This window comes from Pinus tabuliformis, chromosome J (genome assembly GCF_031772625.1).
Source record: "Pinus tabuliformis cultivar Carrire ecotype Pingquan chromosome J, CPIR1, whole genome shotgun sequence".
Lineage (NCBI taxonomy): Eukaryota > Viridiplantae > Streptophyta > Pinopsida > Pinales > Pinaceae > Pinus > Pinus tabuliformis.
The window spans coordinates 300,608,802-300,630,385 of NC_142295.1; the positions used below are offsets into that span (position 1 = coordinate 300,608,802).

Consider the following 21,584-nt stretch of genomic DNA (forward strand, 5'->3'; position numbering starts at 1 on the left):
CTGTATTTGCTATGCGAGTGCAAAGTAAATCAATGTTGCTTCAGTCTATCTCTGGGTTTTGTTTATAAACTGAACAATCGATTTGCAAACATCCTAATTGCCCTGGTGGTGGCTCTAGTAACCTCATTAGATCAGCCCCTGTGATTTATATTTACTGAACATCACTTGCTCGGCCTAAATCCCTGAACTGAGCTGCAAACTGTGATCAAGAACCAAGTTAAAGTCTCGCACTGGTACCATCGGAACCTCTCTTCAAGGAAGTCTGTATGCATCGCACCTCGTGTGTGCAGTAGGTGGGATGCATACTGGATTCCCTGTGTAACAGGTGCGATGATCAGAAAAGGCTAATTTTGTCTTCAGACGTCGGTTTTTCTTCACTCTCTTCAGCTCTATTCAGAAGTTTTGTTGTCTATGATCAGTATACCACTGTGGAAACCCCCTTCCTTTCCATCATTCTGCCTCCATCGTGCAAAGAACTGTGAATGTTTTTATGTATTGTGCACCATTTTCAGTTCTCTTTTACAAAGAAGTAGCGTAATCGAACTATCGTTTCTTGATTTGAAAGTGTTGCAAGTGTCGTTTTCAGCCAAAGAAGAGAATCCTATTGTTCTTGATAGTCGATTATACTGTTATTCTTGTATTTGATTTGAATTAGTGGTTTTTCAAGTGTCGAAAACAATTTTCAATTCAAAATCGCAAAGTGTCGTCATTATCTTCCTTTCGTTTTTGAAAAGAAATTTGTTAGTACTATCGCGTTGAAAAGATAATTCAGATTTGTACTCAGCATTCTTTTTGTCATTCACACATTAAGAAAGCGGAAAACAAATACATGCATGTGCATTTGCATTTAGACTGCTTGTTGGTTTGATTTAGGACAGTGCATATAGTGTGTGCTCTATGCTCTATGTTGAAAGAACCTCATTTCTCTTTCCTTTGTAGCTAGAATTTTCATTGCAAAAAGAAGATTAAACGATTGTTTATCATCTTAGATTGCATTTTAGGAATTGTATATCTACATCACGCGGTGAACCTGAAAGGAAAATTTATTAAGCAAGATCAACTGTAAAATAAATTCAATGAACATAAAAACGCTTTGGAACTTAACGCACAACATTTAGAAGTCTAGGCTAGAGACGTATTCCGGCGTCGTAAAGCTTGGTAACTGTTGCTTTCATTGCTGCTTGGGTGATTCCTCCACTTTGAGACAGCAAGTGCCAGTACGGACTTGTGCTCCCACGTACCATCGAGTATATATTGGGAGACCACATTAGGCTATATCCTTTATCCTTAGGAAGCCGTGTCTGCCGCCCTATCGATCGAAATGCACAGAACATAGCATTTGGGAAGATTGACTGTCGTACCGTAAAAAGTATTCTGCAATTTTGCGATTGGTTTGGTAATCCCTCTGTCTAGATTTCCAGAGTAGTCTCTTTCGTTCCTTTTCAGACTCCTTAAAGGAAAAGGTCCATTTGAGCACTTGTCACTTCAGGCTCATTAAAAATCGAAGGCGACTAGAGTCATCTTTTGTTTTTTCTCGACTCTTAAAAATTGAAAAAACAAGTTGTGTCAAAGCGTCTAAAATTTATTTTAATCGAAATAATATTACTGTTCCCGTGTTGGTCTTAGGTTGAGGAAAATGGAGTCCACCAACCAAGGATTTCCCCTTGGAGGAAATCCTAGTCCTTTCTCCTCTTGGGGAGATGTTGGTGCACCCCATATGGCCACATTGTCACTTCCAGGATTGACGATTGGCTTACCCATATGGCTCTTCTCTACCTTTGTCGTTCAGAACACCGTGATTCCTGAACAATCAAGTCAGCAACTAGATGATACTAGAGTTACCCCCCAACCTTCTACTTCATCCGTTTCTCCCTCTCCTCCTTCCTCTTCACTTGATGAAGCTGGTAAAGCTGAAAATCAAGTAACTAAGAAGGAGAAGAAGGGGAAGGAGAAGAAGGAAAAGAAGAAGAAGGAGCCAAAGGCAAAAAGGGGCAACCATGCATCGTCTAGTGAAAATCCACACACTGCACCATCCAAGCCTAAATCTCCATGTGTCATTTGCAAAGGAGACCACTATCATCGAGATTGTCCTTGCATCCCTCAGATCTTAAGGGACTGGTCTCCTCGTTTGCACAATCCGGTGTCATCAACCTCTGATCGTGTTGAAAGTACACCGTCAACTAGTGAAAGCGAAGTATCTAGACAGAAAAGGAAATGTAAATTTCCTTGTAAACTGTGTGAAGGCGATCACGTCATCCACCGTTGTCCCTTCCTAGACGAAGCTAAAATAGTTTTGGATAACTATCTGGCTTCACCGCAACGGCTTCCTCCTGGATATAAGAAACTCTTGTCGAGTCCATCACTAGTTGAAAATCCGACTGACAAGCCATTGTGGTCAGTCGAAGCATATATCATTGAGGATAAACCCTCTGAATCCACACCAGATGAAATTCAAAAGGTCGAGGCAGCGGTCAACCCGGTCTTGCCTTCAGAAGGTCCATCTTCAGATGATATGGTCACTGAAGAGAATGAGAACGACACTGTTCAAATTCTTTTCATAAACACAGACTCCGATGAGCATAGGGGCAATCTACCTATTCCTTTACTGCAGGAAGGAAGTTTGTCAGAGTCATATCCGGCCGTCTATTCGGTCCCACCTCCAAGCAACCTAGTCATTTCCTTCGATTGGAATCTACTAGGCAGACCCCGTTTACCAACTAGTGTACCATTCCGAATAGTTGTACAAGCTTACAGAATGGTCATGGCCAGTACCATCATAGATGAAGGGTCTTCTGTGAGTATCCTTTCCTCGACTGCTTGGAAAGCACTTGGTTCGCCATCGCTTCTGCCTGAAATGAGAGATCTGACGAGCTTCAACAAAGGAACCAGTCGACCGTTAGGGATCCTTCCCAATGTACCTATAACATTGAGAAGGAAAACCGTTTATATGAATGTAATGGTAGTCCAAGGACCTCTATACTATAATCTACTCCTTGGGCGCGACTATATTTATAGCATGGGAGCCATTGTCTCCTCACTCTTTAGAGTAATGTGTTTTTTGCACGAAGGCCGAGTGGTCCAGCTCGTAGACCAGCTTTCGTTCCCCGAATCACACATAGCTAATAGTCAAAAACTATCCCTAAATGGTCTATTCATGAAAGGAATGTCTCATCAATCTCCAGTCCGTCCACCTGAAGAACACGAGTAATTCGGGAGGACATGACTGAAACCCAGGGGGCATGCACGCTGGCCTGTTCCGGCAAGAAAACTCTAGGCATAGAGTAAGGTTTCTGCGAAGGATATATGACTAGTCCGATACCTGTCCGTATAGGAAGAGGGAATTAGACCGGAATAAGATACCTCCGTTAGAAGGTAGACCTTTCCCGATAGAACAAATGTTTTGTCTGAAAATTGAAGGGTAATCTAGAAACTCTACTTCGCTATGCCTGGGGGCATGTAAACCTTTTGCGAGCAAGTGAAAAGCGACCAACGTAATGCTAACTGTAGTTTCGCTGACTTCAACTGCTTGAGTCGGGTGAGTAGTCGGGTCGACCGTTCGTCTTCGCTAGAGGCGAGATGGCACCGGCAGAGTAAAGGAAGTGTTTTCCTACCTAACCTTAGTAGTTAACTAACCCCTAGGATAGTAGTTGGTCATTCCTAGCTTGCATGCGAAAGGATATGGGGCAAAGCTTCGAAAGGTGCAAGCTCCATAAAAAATGGAATCTATCGATGAGATGTCCTTATTATATGACTGGCATGAGCAGTTTTTATGTGAAGTTCAAGCTCGTTAAAAATTAAACCTAAGCAATGAGAAAAATTTTCCCCTAGAGTTTAAGCTCATTAAAAAATGAACCGATCTCTAGTAAATAACCATTGTGAATGCATTATCATCAGCTTTTGAGCCTTGGTCGTGTTCTCATCATCACCTCCACTCTTATTAGCCGATCATACGCCTCCATTTGATTGTTTACCCTTTTTGAGGAACATCTACGATGAGTGATCTTGTTAGCCATCCTTGTGACACTACCATGATTAGAAAATTCCAAACCTTACCTGGAATCAACTACTACCCGAAATTATCACTCGTTCCTCAAAAAACGAGTCTCCTTTAAGCTCTTTTCACCTGACTCGTAAAATATGAAAAGATTTCCGAGCGATTGGCCTCTCCAACTCATTAAAGCTACCGGAAGTGCTATCCCTCCGCTAGATTTTAATCTTTTTGAACCTGAGGGATTATTACACAAAAATATCGAGCGCTTGTCTTGTTCAGCTCGTTAAAATTATCGAAAATTCATCCCTTTCGTATTATTTTATACTTTTTCGGACTTAAGGGATTATATGACGAAAAAGGATTATGGGAGTTTCCTTTCCGTCCCTTTTCAAACTCTCTAAAATTGAAAAAGGACCGAGTTATCATTGTCGTTAAAATCAATAGCGACAAACTTGTCATGTTGACAAGAACGAGTTTCACTGTCGCTAGGCTCGTTAAAACATAGCGATGGGTTCGCCCGAAGGGCAAATTATAGAACAAGCATATGTTATCCTCCTCAAGCTTGATAAAAATAAAGAGGTATTGGATAGCAATGACTGGGGAAAAATTGGGAAGAAAACTTGAAGAAACTTTGTTGGTAGCAAGTCGCTCTTGAACATGACACTTTCACTCCACGTCCGAGTCGGGTTGGGTTATTCCGTTCACCGGTCATATCACCATTGGTCCATCATACCATCCATCTTTGGGGTTAACGCTACCAATCCATTTCAGTGTCGCCGGTATGTTCAAGAGAAGTCGCTCAGAGAATTCACCTGTGTCTCATCCGCTGCAATACATTCATGCTCCATTCTTTCATGACCGCCACCCTGAACCTTGTATCATCAGATCGTTTTCACCTCCACAAAATCATTTGCTCCATCCCGTGTCATAGATGTGGGATTCATTAAGGCCCTCCTACGGCAGGTCACTTCTTGTCGACATCAGCTCAGTATCCAAGAAGCAGACCTAGGAACAACCCTTTCAGTACTTTGAAGCTTGCATGCCTCAACGGAAAGTTTCTCACTTCCGGCGACAGGTTTACATCAATGGCCTTCGACCGAAAGATTTTGCGTGGCGTTCGACGCCAAGTCCCTTTTCACACCACGTGAATTGTACTGGTGTACCTTGAGGCATCATCATTATCAGTGACTCCTCTCGCGCCTGTTAACAGCTTACATCATTGGCTAGTAATCAGGCAATGTCTTTCCATGTTCGACTCCAGAACATTTTTCACATGGATTGACTTGTACTTCAGGTGAAGATTGAACGAGTTTGAAGACCCCGATCTAGTTTCATCCATCCAGGCTGCGATATATTCAGGGAAATAAAGACATCAAATGTACATCATTTCCGAATAGATGATCATCCGAATCAAAGGATGATGGCTCTATCCGAATCATCAGTCTGCTACACAGACGGTTGTCTGTCCTATGTACATAAAATGAATTTATAAAGTTGAGCATGGGAATGCCCGCCTCAGCTAGATCATGAAAATATTATGAAGATAATGTATTGTATTGTATCTTATTACAGGTCGCATTCCAGTTCGAAAAAAACTTCAGATCCTCATGATAAAGCATTTCGCCCGACATCAAAAGATTAACGACCTCATGCTTTAGGGTGCAACTGTTATAGACATTTTTGGGCACTGCAACCCCAATCAGAAATGTCCATAAACCAAGGGCTTCTAAGTCCCTAAAGTGTTGCTTCACACCCTAAAGGAGCAAGGTCAGCTGATTACATCATCTCTCAGAATTTCTCCATAGAAAACTGCTCAGAACTGGTCAAAACTAGACCATACATGCTGCTCAGTGCTAAGGATGCAATGCATCCCACCTGCTCAGTGAAAAAGGTGCGATGCATACTGAATAGCCCTTCTGTAGGGTGCGATGAGCGAGAGTGGACAAATGGCAGAGACAGTTTGCAAGGTGGAGGATCATGGAATCTTCCAGAAACTTCTCCAATGACACTTTCCTCTCTGAATTCGCCCAAGGATGAGTAAGAGATCATGAATCTCCAAGTGGAACAAAGAACTATCAGAGAGAGGACACTAATCAAAAACCCAGCAACTAACTCACCCCCCTGCAAATATCTATATATGGATCCCTCATCACAGAGATCCAGAGGCTGGAATCTTGAATTTTGTAAGGAAGTGTTGTTAAGTTTCTCGGTGAAACATCATAGTGTTGGGTGATCTAAGCTTTTCATGAGGTGAAGAAGGGCTTTCATGCTGGGAGGATGACGCTAGGTCAGAACAATTGGTTGTAATCCTCTTTGCTATTCTTTCTATTAATAAAGCTATTCAAGTTTTCCTCCACATTCTTGTATGTTTGATGATATATGCATTTGTGTGGTCAATATATATCTGGTCCTATATTGTTTATGATTGTAGATCTTTGTTCTTCGATAGTGTTATGCTGCTTTGATTCTACAGGTGCTCTCTGAAGCAAGGAAGCAAACGGCAAAGATCTGTCAGAAGGGAGAGGAACCAAATAAGGAACCAAGTGCAAGACTGAGGTTGGTACCTTTTTTCCCCTCTTATCTACTTCTCATAAAGGAAAACGAAAGTAGTTTTAGTGTGCTTGTTTCTAAGATAGCTACCCGTCTTAGTGGGACTAGCAGCTCCGAGTGGAAACTAGATTTCCCGATAACACCCTCTCACAATAGTCACATTATCATCTATTAGGTCATACATTCATTTACATTTCATTTACTAATCAAAATGTTATGAGAGCCATGACTCAAGTCTGTCATAAACCATTCTTATAACCAGCATATAACCAGAGAGATATCAATGATAGAATAACCATTAAAGACACATAATAACAAGCACATTTACACATAGAAGACGAGAGGAAAAGAGATCTTATTAACATATACAAAAGCCAATCAAGTCGGGGACTTCCACATACCACCTGACCATAGATTGCGTTGAACCAAATATTTCTTTCATCCAATCATGCCCATGCCATATTCTAAGCATGAATGTGGGACTCGCAACAAAACCATCCATGCTTCTCATGCTTTACCACATATCCCACCAAAACTGATCAAGGATTTCTAGGCTCGAATAAAGCACCTATACAACTAGGCTTTATTGTATATCCTATCAAGGGATTCCTATGCCCAAACAAGAAACATACACTACCAGAATTTACCGCAATCCCACGATAAACCAATCCAAAGATCACTCGGCCTATACAAGCATGGATGCCTTTAGATCTCTCCATCTAAACTGTGAGGAATTTTCCCGTCTCCACCCTTAGGATTTGCGTCCAAGGATTACTAGACCTTTGGGATTTTTCTTGAGACCACCTTACTCAGTTTCGAAACCATTAGACAGTCTAGCTCAAACGAGTAAGAGAACCCCATCACACCATGGCTATCCAGAAATGCCAAGGCAAGGCTAAAACCAATGTCACACCTACCAAAATTTGTGCCAATGACAACAAGAGAATCAAATACACACATGCATGTACCATGCATGTCAAAGCTACAAATTAAATCATACATGCAACTCAATACCTACAAGTAATCCCGTTGTAGCCACTTGATCCACCTCTTCCTTGCTTGATCATTTCTTCCCTTTGCTTTCTTCTCCTTCCTTTGCCTTCCTTTCTCCAAATATAGAGTGCTCCAAGAATGCTCTAAGTGTGCAAGAGTATGAGAGAGTAGAGAGAATAAAGAGATCTCCAAGCTAAAATTGGAAAAATGTTGTGAATTGATCCTCAAAAGAATTTTTATCATTGAGGCCTCTATTTTCCTTGATTTTCCTCCTCACATGCAACTTGTGACCTTTCACCCTCATTTTCTCCTAATAAATTCTTGTATTTTCATAAATAAAATGCCAATTATTGCCTCTTGACTTTCCAAATCCTTTTCCATTGCCTTTTCCAATTTCCCCTTAGCCATAATAAACCAAATGAACACCCACTAGAATGCTTTTCCCAACATTCAACTTGGAATACATGTCCCATGACCTTGGTCTTATTTTTCCCTTATTAACTTTATTACATAAACTTTTAACCTGGGGTTGTTACAGCGACCATGAAACAACCGTTATTATATCAAATGGAATTATTGGTTTGGAACAAGAAAGGTTAAATGAAGTATTTAACCTTAAAAAAAAAACTTTTTTTGCTTTGAAAAGGATTAACAGTATTGAGAATAAGTTGCAGTAATATGAAAATAGTGACCATGATTAATCAATAAATATTGCATTAGTAACAGCAAAAATTAATGAAAGGAAACAATATTGTGAAGGACTTGAAGTTGAGATCATCTCTCTATGATCAGATATGGAAAAGTCAAACAAATGAAATGAGGATCTACTTCAAGTATTTGAAGAAGAAGAGAAGGGGCTTAAAGAAGAAATTATTTAGTTAAGAATACAATTGCAAGAAGGAAGAAAATTTGAAGAAAGAAAGAGGAAGCAATATAAGTAAAGGGAAGATCAGTGTCAAAGACTAGAGGATGAGCTAAATATTATAAAAGGTAAATTAGCAAAAAAGGAAAAACATTTGAAATTTTAGGATAGTACCAAGATATTGGACAATCTTCTCGATAGTCAAATGCCCCCCTCCATCGAATTAGGCCTTGGCTTTCATGAAACAATTAAGGGAGAATCTAGCTCACAAGATTGTGCAAGAAATCTTGAGGTTAACAAAGAAAACTCTGAAAATCCTGGTAAAGAAGTAAGAAGTCAACCAAACCAGCAACTGAGAAAATTGAATTTTCAAAGGAAATCATTTACCCCCAATAAGTATGACAAAAATAGAAATACCAATCCATTCTCTCCTTTGGTCAATGATGTTGAATGTTTTATCTGTCATAAATTTAGACACATTGTCATTGATTGAAAAAGCAGATTGTACAATCTCTCCATGGCTATATCATCAACTTCTAGGTACTCAAGTTTCTTTAAGGAGTATTTTTTTACATGCAATGTATTTTTTCAAAAATCTATTGATTGCAATGAGAGAAACATGAAGCATAAATATTATGATTCTCTTGCCCCCTTCTCTAGTCACGTAAGGTGTTATACATGTAATAAGTTTGGACATGAAGGAAAATAATGCAAGATCAAGTCAATGAATTCATACACACATGTTAGAAAACAAGTAGATTCCATCCAAAGCAAGAAATCAGATAAGAATATTGTTATCAAAAGACCTGAAAAAGATGGATCCACTAGCACTTCTCATAATAAGAAAAAGGAAGAGGAACAAGTGAAGTGTGGCCTTTCTCAGTGCACATTTGAAGAAGAAGATCAATTGTATGTTGATAGCAGATGTTTTCATCACATGTCTAGAAACAAGAGAAAATTTATCTCTCTGAAGAAAAACAAGAGTGGTAAAGTTATTCTTGGAAATAGTGCACCTGCAAAGGTGCTAGGAAAGGGTAGTGGTGATCATTATGTTAAGATTACAGAAGCTGCTAATGTATTTTTGGTTGAAAGTAGAACATTCTAAGTATAGGCCAAATAGTTGATAAAGGGCATATAATTGTATTTACATCAATTGGATGCAAAATTATAGAAGAAGATGTTGGAAAAGTTATAGAAAAAGGATGCATAAACGCAGACAAATTATATGTTCTAAATAAAAATCTAGGCATAAATAAGAATTCAAGTTCATCCTCTTCATATTTAGAGTAGGGGAAGATATTTTCCACTATGGTATATTATATATGATGCTTATTCTAAAAGGATTGCAAAAATTCATGTGGAGCATATGATAGCTTGATGACAACTAGGTCTATAGGACCAATGTTGCATGATCTCAAGGGGAGCTATGCATGTGTGTTATTTGACTGGTTCAACTTTAATGATGACTCCATGTGTTATTATGATGATCATTCTTTTGATGATACTAATGTTTCATTTGGTAAATCTATTATGATCATGATGGATGATGGAGCCTTAGCATAGGCCCAAGGGGAACTTCTCATGAGCTTCTCATAATTCATTATTGGCATTGTGGTTCCTTAGCACCAAGGAACATTGCAACTACTTATCTAACATTGGTTTACTGCAAACTATTTATGATTCCTATATGGTGTTTGGAATTATGATCTATGACGAATTCATATTATTGTTGTTTCTTTTTAGATGAGTCTTCCTACAATCCTTATTTGATGCATCTTCATTGTTGAGGAGGATAGATATATATGTTGCTTGGGTTGTTGCTATGGAGTGTTCATGTTGTTGATTACTCTTATCTTGCTTGAAATATTGTAAAAGGTCTTGATTTATAGGTTGATAGGAACTTCACATATGTTGCTGCTAAGATCCTTGTGATATCATACACCATATTGTTATTGTTGATGGATGTCATGCATTTTTTACAACCATGTAACATCATTGTCTCATTATTTTGGTGTGTTGGTCAAGAAGTGAACCATGTTTTAAACATTATAAAATTCAATCATGTATGGGCCCTATCAAGTCATCTCATGTATATAACCTTGTTGCTTTGGGTGATTGATGTAAACTTGGGATGACAGAGTCTTTGATTGTGTTAGTCATGCTTATGGGAAAGATATGATTATGTAAAACCATGTATTTACTTTACAAAGCCCTATATTTATATTGTATATCACTAGAAGGCCCAGTATACACTCAAGGGGAGCATGGTCAGGTCATGGTGTTGATTAGAGTGATACCTTGTAGCCAATTTCTTTGCTTCACATTAGCATATCAAATTTATATTGTTGATCATTGCAAGGGGATTACTTCTCTTGGCTTGGTGCTACCCTTTTCCCTTCATATAAAAGGGGGAGGGGGAAGGACTTGGAGTTTTGCAAGAGGTTGAAATCAAGTCCAAAGGGGGATATTGCTGGCAATATGACTAATGTGTTGTACTTGATGTCAATCTGGATGTCAACTTGTCCATTATGTCATGATTTTGACACATTATGACACTATTAGTATGCATAAATAATTGATGTGCCTAGCTAGGTCAAGGATGGAGGATGTTTCCTCATAATTATAAAGGTATTACAAGTGTCCTAACGATTACATAGGTTTCTTAATTTATTGCATATGAGTTGCAAAATCTAGCTCAAGGTTTGGATCAATTGTAGAAGAATGGACAAGGATTGGAGTCGTTTGAAGGTGAAGACAACTAAGGGGACATAGGTGGTTGATGGGAGAATTTTTAATGAATTTTTTGAGGTGTTATTAAAGCTTTATTAAAACTTGACATGACCCCTAGGATTTGGAAAAGGCATGTTAGAAGTTCGAGAAAGTTTGAGCAAAGTTTAATTGTGTTTTAACAGCTTTCAGGGCATGGAGACAGAGTAACACGAGTTACCTTTGTTGGAGCATTACCACCTAGGATAATGCAGGTTTTGTGTTCAAGGCATGAGTTATAAAGAACTTCCTAAAGGGGAGAGGTGCATTACTACCTATAAGCATGGAAAAAAGAAAAACTTAAGGCTAAAACCATGGTTTTTTCCCAAGGTAATCTTCTGGAAGTTCGAGCAAGGTCCTTTTGATCCTATCAAATTTTCCTATCAACAAATCCATGGGATTTTCTCTTGGTATTGGAAATGGGCAGAGATTATAGAAGTAGAAGAATATTGAATAGTTAGTGTGTGAATTTCTTAAGTTTCTTGTGTCTTGTTTCGAACAGGTGTGCACTAGGGTGCAAGAGCAGGCTCAGATTTATTCCTCAATGAAAAATTTAAAGGATATCTAATGGATGTCCTCAATTATTTTCTTATTACTTGAATATATATTGGATTTATGAATATTTAAAGGACTTAACATCATGTTTTTGTTGTAGATCTAATTGAGAGAATGAAGAGAGAAAGGAGCAACATAGGCTTGATATTAGTGTGTTTTTTTATATTGTATGTAGAGATTGTTGTGGTTTATAATAGTGTATATGTAGAGATCAGAGCATGCTAGTTGCTTTATGTAGAGATATGATATTTATTACTTGCTATGACAGAATTGTGTGAATTGCATTGTGACATAGGTCATGATATGTAGATATCCATGAATAGTGAGGTTTTGTAAAGATCCAAGATTAATATGTTGCATTGATAATGTGTATGCTGAGATCAGAATTATCATTGAATGGAAGAGACTCTTGTATGTTTCTTGTACTCAAGTGTTTGATCTTTTTACAGAAGTTTTTTGTAGCAGCTAAATGATTATAGGTGACTGTCATGAGAGTTTGCAGAGATCCTCTTAAATTTTTCTTATTTCATTAACACTGGCCTATATGTTGGACATATACTTGTTCGCTTGGTGACAGTAACTTGAATGATGATATTAGCATGACAAAGATCAATGATTTGTAGACATAGTTTTGTGTATACAGATGCAGAGATTAGTGTGACAAAAAGGTTCATGTATGCTTTCCCACTAATGTTTGATTTGAAATATATGTTGTATAGGTAAGGTTGCTTGACATTTAGAGCATGTATTGACGATATAATATGTGACTTTTATCCTTGAATTTTTTCCTAGCTAACAAATATTTGTGATAAGAGATTGATGACAATAAGACTCTCTATTGATTGAGCAAAATGTTAGTAAGGGTTGTATGTTGATGTAGAGACTTATGTGTAAAACTTGGTATGACAAAGACTTGTATGTTTTCCAATGTTATGAATTTATGATGCTTCTTTTCATTGATATGAACCTACTATAGACTTCATGATGTTGGTGATGTGAAGTGTCTAGCCAAAGGTATTTGATGTTTTGAGTTTGTTGTCATTCATAGATTTGATTTGTAGAGATTGTATTTTCTCATAAAGAGTTTTCACATTGATATTATATTTTCTGCAAAACTAGATGTAGATGTTATTACGTTGCGCCAAGCACTATGGGGGAGTCACATGGGGGCAACATTCCCCCCTGCCACGGGGTTTCTACATAGTGTTCAAGGCAGTGCCCCGAAACAATTTTTTTGAGGCAGACCCAAGGATGGGGGCAAATCCAAGGATGGTTTGGCAAACCCAATGATGGTGGGTAGACCCACCCATGGATTTGTGCATGGTTTTTTATGCAAGGTTTTGGGCATGACGGTTTTTCCCATGGTATTTTGTTGATCTGGTCAAGGAAACTATGGTTATGTTCTAATATAGGGTTAATGGATTGGGAGCTTATGAATGTTTCAGAATGTACATAATGTATTGTAACATTGAAAGGAATATAATGAAAATCAATCTAGTTTTCCCAGTTTTAGGTTCCAGAAGAAAAATCTCTATGTATATTGTCTTATTTGCCCATTATATATTTTCTATTTTTTTAAGAATTTGTTTGCAGGTAATTTCTATACAATGTTAAAACCTTCACTCTTTTCTTTTAACATTGCATGATATGCTACTTGATGTTGTTAAATAATCAAATTGTTCTTGAAGAATGTTGTTTTTGGTCCTTGGACAAAGATATTTTATCATATTTTCAATCCTTGAATAGATATATTTCATCCTATTTTATCATTAGATTGTATAGGAGTGAAATAAGTCCTACAAAGGAATGAAGAATATTTCAAAAATATGACTACCCCAAAAATTTTACCCATATCACCAATGAAAGGGTGAAATAAAAACACTAGCCAAAAACATGAGCATACACTGCATACGTTACAAGTAACAATATGATCATGTTCTATATTTGAAACAAATTATAATATTTGAAGTCATAATTGCCAAATGATGATAAGGGTAGAGGTTAAATAGTCACTAAAAAAGTACAGGTTTAAATTTTTGGGAAATGTCACATGAAACATTCCCTTAGATGATTCCTACCGAATTTGAGAAAATAGTGTACAACGTAGAATGCATCAAGATCACTTACGAGAAATTTGTTTCTACAAGAAAATGGATTTGATAGTCTAATCATTGTAGTCACAACCCTGTGCAAGGAATATGTACAGTATAAAATTGAGAATTTACATTATCAAAATATCTTATTAAGGAAAATGTGGCATAGGTGCCACTCAATGTAATGTAATTTTGGTTTTGATATAAAATGCATAATTTGTCTTCTTGCATGTAATTTTCTATTGTTCTATCAACTTTTGGGTTATATATTATTAATGGTTTCTCATTATGAACGCTATTTTACCCTATGTGACTCCCTTAAAAAAGAATATTGTGCTACCACCTTCTCTCTCGCATCAACATCGACAATATTAGAAGTTTTGGATTGTTTGCACAATAAACTAAATTAATTAATCCATATGTGGGTACGGAAAACTAAATAGGATAGAATGGGAATATTCATTCCAAATTTTTAAGTACACCAACGTTTCATGTTGTAGATATCATATCTATGACATTCTAAAAATTCCAATGTGCAAACACTTGGTTTTTTTATTTTATTTTTAGATAGGTGAATATGATATGTTCTAGAATACCAATAGATAGTGTGATTCCCCTCCAATAATCGGTCTAAATGTATGCCCTATTTCTACATAGTTGTAAATACAACTAGAGTTGTCATCCTTAGAGTAGTTCAATAAAAGGTATATACAATTCTCAAACATGGCAAGCAATAAGTTATTAATAGAATTATACTTAAAAGAAAAGGTTTCCAGTTTGGAGGGTTATGGCTGGATAGATGGATGGTATATAAAATTTTCATGAGTTTTTTTATAGAGAAAAATCTACAGAAGTCATGTGTTGATAATGTTGTTGTTGTTGTTGTTGTTATTATTATTATTATTATTATTATTATTATTATTATTATGGAAACAAACTAAATCCCATTTTTCTCTGTTTCAAAATTTTATTCTTACATGTAACTTCTATTAGATGGATAGCTCACTCATAACTTGTAAGAAATGCATATCTTTCTCTGAGAAACAAAGTCTGAGAAAATGTTAAACTCATACTTGTGGTTGATCATCTTGTAGGTGCTTTAGGTATAATGACAAGTGCTAATGGAATCATGCAATATAAAATGCTTATTTAAGAGAAGTGATGCTTAAAAAAAACTAAATCTTTCGATAAATCTTTGAAAAGACCACCCATGACTACCAACACTAACTTTTGCATGGACTTTAATCATGGACACATTTTGTTAAGCATTTGGTGTGAATCCTTTAAATTCGTGCAAGCTACATACATAGTTAGAAGGGTATTTCTTATATGTGTATGAGACTTGAACTTTGGTTCTCATTATATAGGCATGGATCACTTTGCATTGTGAGGGAGCTAATAAACCAACCCAAGCATTGAGAACATGAGGAAATATGTAATAGTCCAACCTAATGCCTATCAGTTACCATCAGTTACTTTTGGTGATAAAACATCAGAGATTTCTCATTTGGTGATAAAAATAGATGGACATCTTCCAAATCACCACATTTAGCATAGTATAATCCTATTAGCAGACCACATACCATCCAGAACGAAGGCTCACAGGAAGACAGCGCACTGTCACTCCTCCACTCCATCCCACCCTCTCAACACACGGGCTCACGAGGACACAGCCGTGAGCACTGGAGGAAAGGGACAGCCGTGAGCACTGGAGGAAAGGGACAGGCTATAAGGGGACACTTGATTTTCCGCGGGAAGCAGACCACATACCATCCAGAACAGTTTAACGCATGATGTTAGAATGCCAAGAATACTTTCAGTTTGACCTCAATGGGAGGTTTACCACGAGCCTGTGAATGAACCAGGTTTAGAAAAGAGCCAATGAATATTGAAGCCCATCACCAGATTTTAACGTCATTGCAACGTTGGAGTGCTGAATATGATAAATATGAATCTCACCGCAACTTCGAAAAAATCATTCAATTAAAAGAAATTAAACTTATTTCCAATGTACAGAGCCTACTTTCGTTCTAACCTGGTCTCCTTGCGTACAAAAAGAAAAATGGCAACCTGAATGAAGATCATAAACCCTAATTTTGTTGTTAACCCTAACTTGGTTTCCCTATGCGTAGAAAAAATAGAAGAATCGTGCATGGAAGCAATATTCATACAGTAAAAACATATTCATGCATATTCTTGAGTAATAAATGTGAATTATATGCCAGTGCATGGAAGGAATATCCATGCAGTAGAAACTCATCAAATGAAATGGCATGTTTCTTAGTGACAGACGGAGAAATAGTAAATATGATTCAGTCTGGGTGCAGACATAACGTACCAGGAGCAATATAGCCATATGAGCCAGCAACAGCAGACATTGACAGTGGATTTGGAACATCAATCAGCTTTGCCAGTCCAAAGTCTCCCACATGCGCTTCAAAATCATCATCAAGTAGAATATTGGTGGACTTTATATCTCGATGAACAATCCGTGGTATGCAATCGTGATGTAAATATGAAATCCCTTCTGCTGCTCCTCTGGCAATTTTGTAACGAGTATCCCAATCTAATATCCATGAACTTCCATGAAGCAGCTCGCCCAAGCTTCCTTTTGGCATATACTTGTACAAAAGAAGCTTAGATTCTTGGTCATAGCAGAAACCATACAGCTTCATGATATTGCGGTGTCTGATTTTACCAAGAGTTGATATCTCAGCGTTGAAGCTGTTTTCTACATTGTTCCCTTGGCTTTGAGAAGCCATCTTCTTGACAGCAATAACTTGTCCAGAATGCATGGTGGCTTTATAAACTGTTCCACATGCTCCTCTTCCAATCACAGCTGTCTCAGAGAAATTATCTGTGGCTTCTACTAGGTCTTGGGAACTAAAGCCCTCTGTTGGGAAAAAGTAAACAACATACTGTTTTGGAGAAACAAGCGCACAACGTACTGGTTGCCGGGAAAAATAGTAGATGGCCAGTAGCATAATCAATAAAGACCCCCCTAAAATGCCAACAATTATGGCCACAATTTCCCCCCTTGTGTTCTTCGTCTCCTTCCAAACAGGGGGAAAGGCAGATGGCCATGCATTTGAAAGTTTGCATGCATCTGGCATTGGCCCTCCACAGAGCCCTTTATTTTCAATGAAACAACTAACAGACATGCTGAGAAATATAGTTTTGTTAGGCAGAGGCCCAGTAAGATTGTTATATGAAACATTGCACACGAATAAACTGGAGAGGTTTGCAAATGAAGGAGGAAGTTGACCAACAAATTGATTGTTATTGAGATATATGGATTCTAACAAACTCAGGTTGCCCAGTTCAGCCGGTATTTTTCCTGAAAGCCTATTCAAGCTCAGATTTAGAGCAATCTGCAAGCCTGTAAGATGACCAAGTTGTGGTGGGATAGGTCCTGAAAACTTATTCCCACCCATTTGCAGTTCTGTCAAATGGGAAAGCCCTCCAAGAATACCAGGTATCCGCCCTGACAGTTTGTTATCAGAAAGCTTCAGTAATTCCAAAGCAAGAAGATTGCCCATCTCTTTTGGAAGACTGCCACTAAAAGAATTTCTGCTCATGTCAAGTCGTTGAAGTCTTGTGCATTCGCCAAGCTGCGGAGGAATGCTTCCTGTAAGCTTATTTGATGAGATATTAAAACTCACTAGTTGCGAAAGATTCCCAATCTCGGGCGGAAGGCTACCCATCAAATAGTTACTGGAAAAGTCAAGCCTCTCCAGGGTTTTGCAGTTGCCTAGCCCTGGAGGAATTAATCCACTGAACTGGTTCTGATCTAATTCAACAACAGTCAAATCTCGGCAAAGCTCCACGGGTAGGCTACCACTCAATTTGTTCTCTCCCAGACGCAGCAGCATTAGGGATTTGCAGGTAGTCACACCATAAGGAATATTCCCCACCAGCTGATTGGACCGAAGGTGTAACAGTTCCAATCGTCGAAGCTTGCAAACTTGATTTGGTATACTCCCACTGAGAAAATTTAGTGACAAATCAAGCACTGTTAGTGTACTGTAAATTCCGATCTCTGGAGGAATTATACCACTCAAGAAATTATCAAAAAGTTGTAGATATTCCAAAGAGGTCAAATATTGGAATTCAGTTGGGATAGTGCCATTGTGTTGATTGCTGGACAGATCCAAACTCTCTAAATTTCGTAACTGTCCCAGCTCTCGAGGAATATTTCCCGTAAGTTGATTATCATACAGGTGAAGCAGCCGCAAACCTTTAATGCGACTAAGCTCTGAAGGAATGGATCCTGTCAACATGTTTTCGGAAAGATCAAAGTCAATTGCAGAAACACAATTCCCTAGCTGCCATGGGATTGTTCCATTCAAATTATTCCTATACATATATAGTTTCTTTAGATTTTGCAAGTTTCCAAGCTCCACTGGAATCCTTCCAACCAAATTGGTTTTATACAAAGCAATCATCTCTAACTTGCTGCAATTTCCGAGCTCTCTAGGAATTGAACCCGAGAATCCGTTCATCCACAATATCAATGTCGTTAAGTTGCTAAGCTTTCCTAGCTCCTTCGGAATTTCACCTTGAAAGCCATTTACAGCCAATCCAAGAATCTGCAAGCTTTCACACTCGCCCATTTCTGGGGGAATTGGACCTGACAGCATATTGTGCCCGGCTCGGAAGTCTTTCAAGTTCTTGAGATTCTTAAACGATGTAGGTAATGAACCAGTAAGATTATTGGTATAGATAAGAAGCTCCACCAGAGATGAGAGATTACCAAGCTCTTGTGGCAGATTTCCACCAATGTCATTCTCAAACAAATAAAGTTTTGTCAAGGACGTTAACTTGCCTAACTGCGGAGGGATGTTACCTTGCAAGTTATTGGTACTCACATCCAGAATCTCCAGCTGCGAGCAGTCCCCAAACTCTGGCAGCATCTCACCCGACAGCTCGTTCTTTGAAACGTTAAAATCTCTCAGAGTAGTCAAATTTGCAATATTGGGGAACAAGCTCCCTGTTAAATTCATACCACTGAGATTGAGGGACCATACTCTAGGATTACCTGTACTGTTTATGCACTTTACACCCTCCCAACTACAGGGATTCTCATCGGTGGACACCCAACTTTTCAATTTACTAAAGCGGTCATTCAGGTCTCTTTTAAACTCAAGAAGACAATGCCCTTCTTCATTAAGCCCATCAAGGTGAACCAGCAAAAGGGCAACCACAATTGCCCTCAATTCACTACTCTGGGAATTTTCAGGTACCCTCATGTTGTTGGGCCTCTGCTTATCTTGACACAATGGACTTGTGGTGTCTGTTATGAATACGGGGGTTCAACAATTCAAATACAGTCCTAGAATTGCAGTGCAGTTGGAAAAAACGAAAGGGAAAACCAAGAAAATCAATCCTCTCCTGCAAAGCTAATGGCAATGAAATTGTCTCAAAAAACAATACTAATGTGAATGCCAATGCAATTGAGTCCACTGCATTCCACACACAAACGTCATAATTAGGTTGACTATGACAAGCCCACGTCCTTCTGGATCCATTTTGTCGCTCGACAGGACTTCAATGCAGCGTTCTTGGACAATCAGTTGGTCGCCACACTTACTGCAACCCTTTTTCTTTCTTCTTTTCTTTGACTTGGAAAGTAAAGAAGGATAGTCTTAAAGGTGGTCGTCAGAAATAAGAAGATGGATGCCTCTGTACTGCGCCCTCTATCTTTGGATTCTCTGGTCCCGTCGCTGTCCACTGAACGCATTGGGAGCTTTCTTTCTCCTCTTTCTTCTTTTAATATCATTTTGATTGGTTAGATGAAAATGCATCCAGTCTACCACAATAATCTATTGTTTTATTCAAACATGAATGCATCCAAAATCTCAGTCAACGACAATAACTAATCTATTGTTTTATTCAAACATGAATGCATCCAAAATCTCAGTCAACGACAATAATCTATGGTTTATTTAAATATGAATGCATCCAAAATCTCAGTCTGCCACAATAATCTATTGTTTATTTGAAAATGATTGCATCCAAAATCTGAGTCTACCACAATAATCTATTGTTTATTTAAATATGATCCTATTAGAAAAAGAGATTAGACCTTTTCTGTTTTAATACAAACATTATTGGTTTTATTCCAGATTTAATACAATATTCTTTGGTGTTACAATCTAATCGAACGTTGATTAAAATTTATTAAATCACACCTATTTTATAAATAGACATTTATAATTTTTTAGGTTATTAAAAAGTTTTAAATTTTAAATCACGCAGATGACTTTCTCAAATTAAATTTTTATTTAAAAAAATCATAATTATGCCATAAGTATTACAAAAATCAGTCATCAAATTAATAATCAGTTAATAGTTAATTATATCGTAAGGAAATCAACTCCCCCAACTGCCTTTCTATCCTAATCCTAACCATCAGATCCATTGTTAGACGATTAAACAATGGTCTGCCATCCAATTTAATTAAAAATCTTTAAAAAACCTTAAATGTAAGATTAGTTAATTAGAATTAATTACCCAGTCTGTTACCCTAACCAACTCGTCCGCGCAAGGATAGCAGCGTTTGCTACAGAGGAGGGCATTCTTTGTTGTAGACTGGAAACTATAGAGTTTGGGGTCTATCTGGTTCTTCTTTTTTGTTGTTCTATTCATTTTCTATTGTTTATGTATTGACCTCTAATCGAACCTGGTTTGGCCAGACTACAGGGTAAAGAGTAGGAAGCTTTTGCTTCTTGGAGATTGCTCAAGGTAAATTTTCAGAAATCTTCTTGATTAATTAATGTGTTTCATGGGGAATCTGTCCATCTTTCATTTTGAACCGAACCTAATTGGGTTTTCTTTGTTTTTTTTGCAGATTGACTTCATACTCCTGTCCCCCGCGAACCCTCTGCTCTTGGTTCGTCTTGAAGTTGGTTCCTCTTGAAGTTCCTTCGGGCATCTGTAGCTTCAAGGCTAGGGTTCTTCGCTCTGCAACTCGGTGTCGGTGTCTGCTGGCTGGTACTTCGGGTTGGCTGAGCTGCTTAGTAGAATCAACCTAGGAGAGTGCTTTAATGAGGTTTTAATGGCCTCTGAATTTACGTTGGGGGTGATTATATTCTGATTATGTTGTATATCTATATGCATGTGTTATGATATGATGCTACTGATCATAGTGATGCAGGCCACTTTTCCTATATGATGAAACAAGTGCGCATGATTGTATGGGATAACTCCAGGTTGGGAGTCTGACAGAGATAACCGCGAAGGGTAACTTGTGATGTTGAGCATTTTTTTTACTATGTTACATATATTGTTCATCTACTTGATGTGTGTGTTCATGCATGTGCAGGACACAGGGAAAATCCTTGCCAGCTCGCCAATAGATGGGTGTGGGACATAACAAGAATGCATCATTTTCAGCCTTACCTACCCTACCTTTCAAAAAACAAGCGAGGGCTCCATACTATTACTCTTTTAAGTGGGGGATCTACTAATGAGCTGGGAGCATAATCAATCGGCCCTATCAACTGTTTCGTCCAAAGGGGTAGGCTAGAATATAACAGGGATTACTCCCTACCCTTTCAATGTATGTCTATGTCGTTCTATCCATTCAAGTAAGGGGTGAGTCATCAGTTGTTTCCTCCTCATATTTATATCGATATATTTTTCCAGAAGTTTAGTGCATACACGCCAGCAGTAATATGGTATGTTGTGGAATTGATTAGTTTTGGATCCTGATCAAGAAACAAACCCCATTCAAAACAACTCAAATCATGTAGGACTTGTGAAATTGTGAATA

At 38.0% G+C, this 21,584-nt stretch overlaps 1 protein-coding gene across 1 annotated transcript in view; it reads right to left on the minus strand.

Annotated features, from left to right (window-relative positions):
* Positions 1 to 19,059, minus strand: part of LOC149226944 (uncharacterized) — a 96,381-nt gene extending 77,322 nt beyond the window's left edge. Inside the window, exon 1 of the mRNA XM_089380366.1 lies at positions 16,149 to 19,059. Coding sequence (XP_089236492.1) covers positions 16,149 to 19,059 — 2,911 coding nt within the window. The remainder of the gene's footprint in view (positions 1 to 16,148) is intronic.
* Positions 19,060 to 21,584: the final 2,525 nt, after the last annotated feature.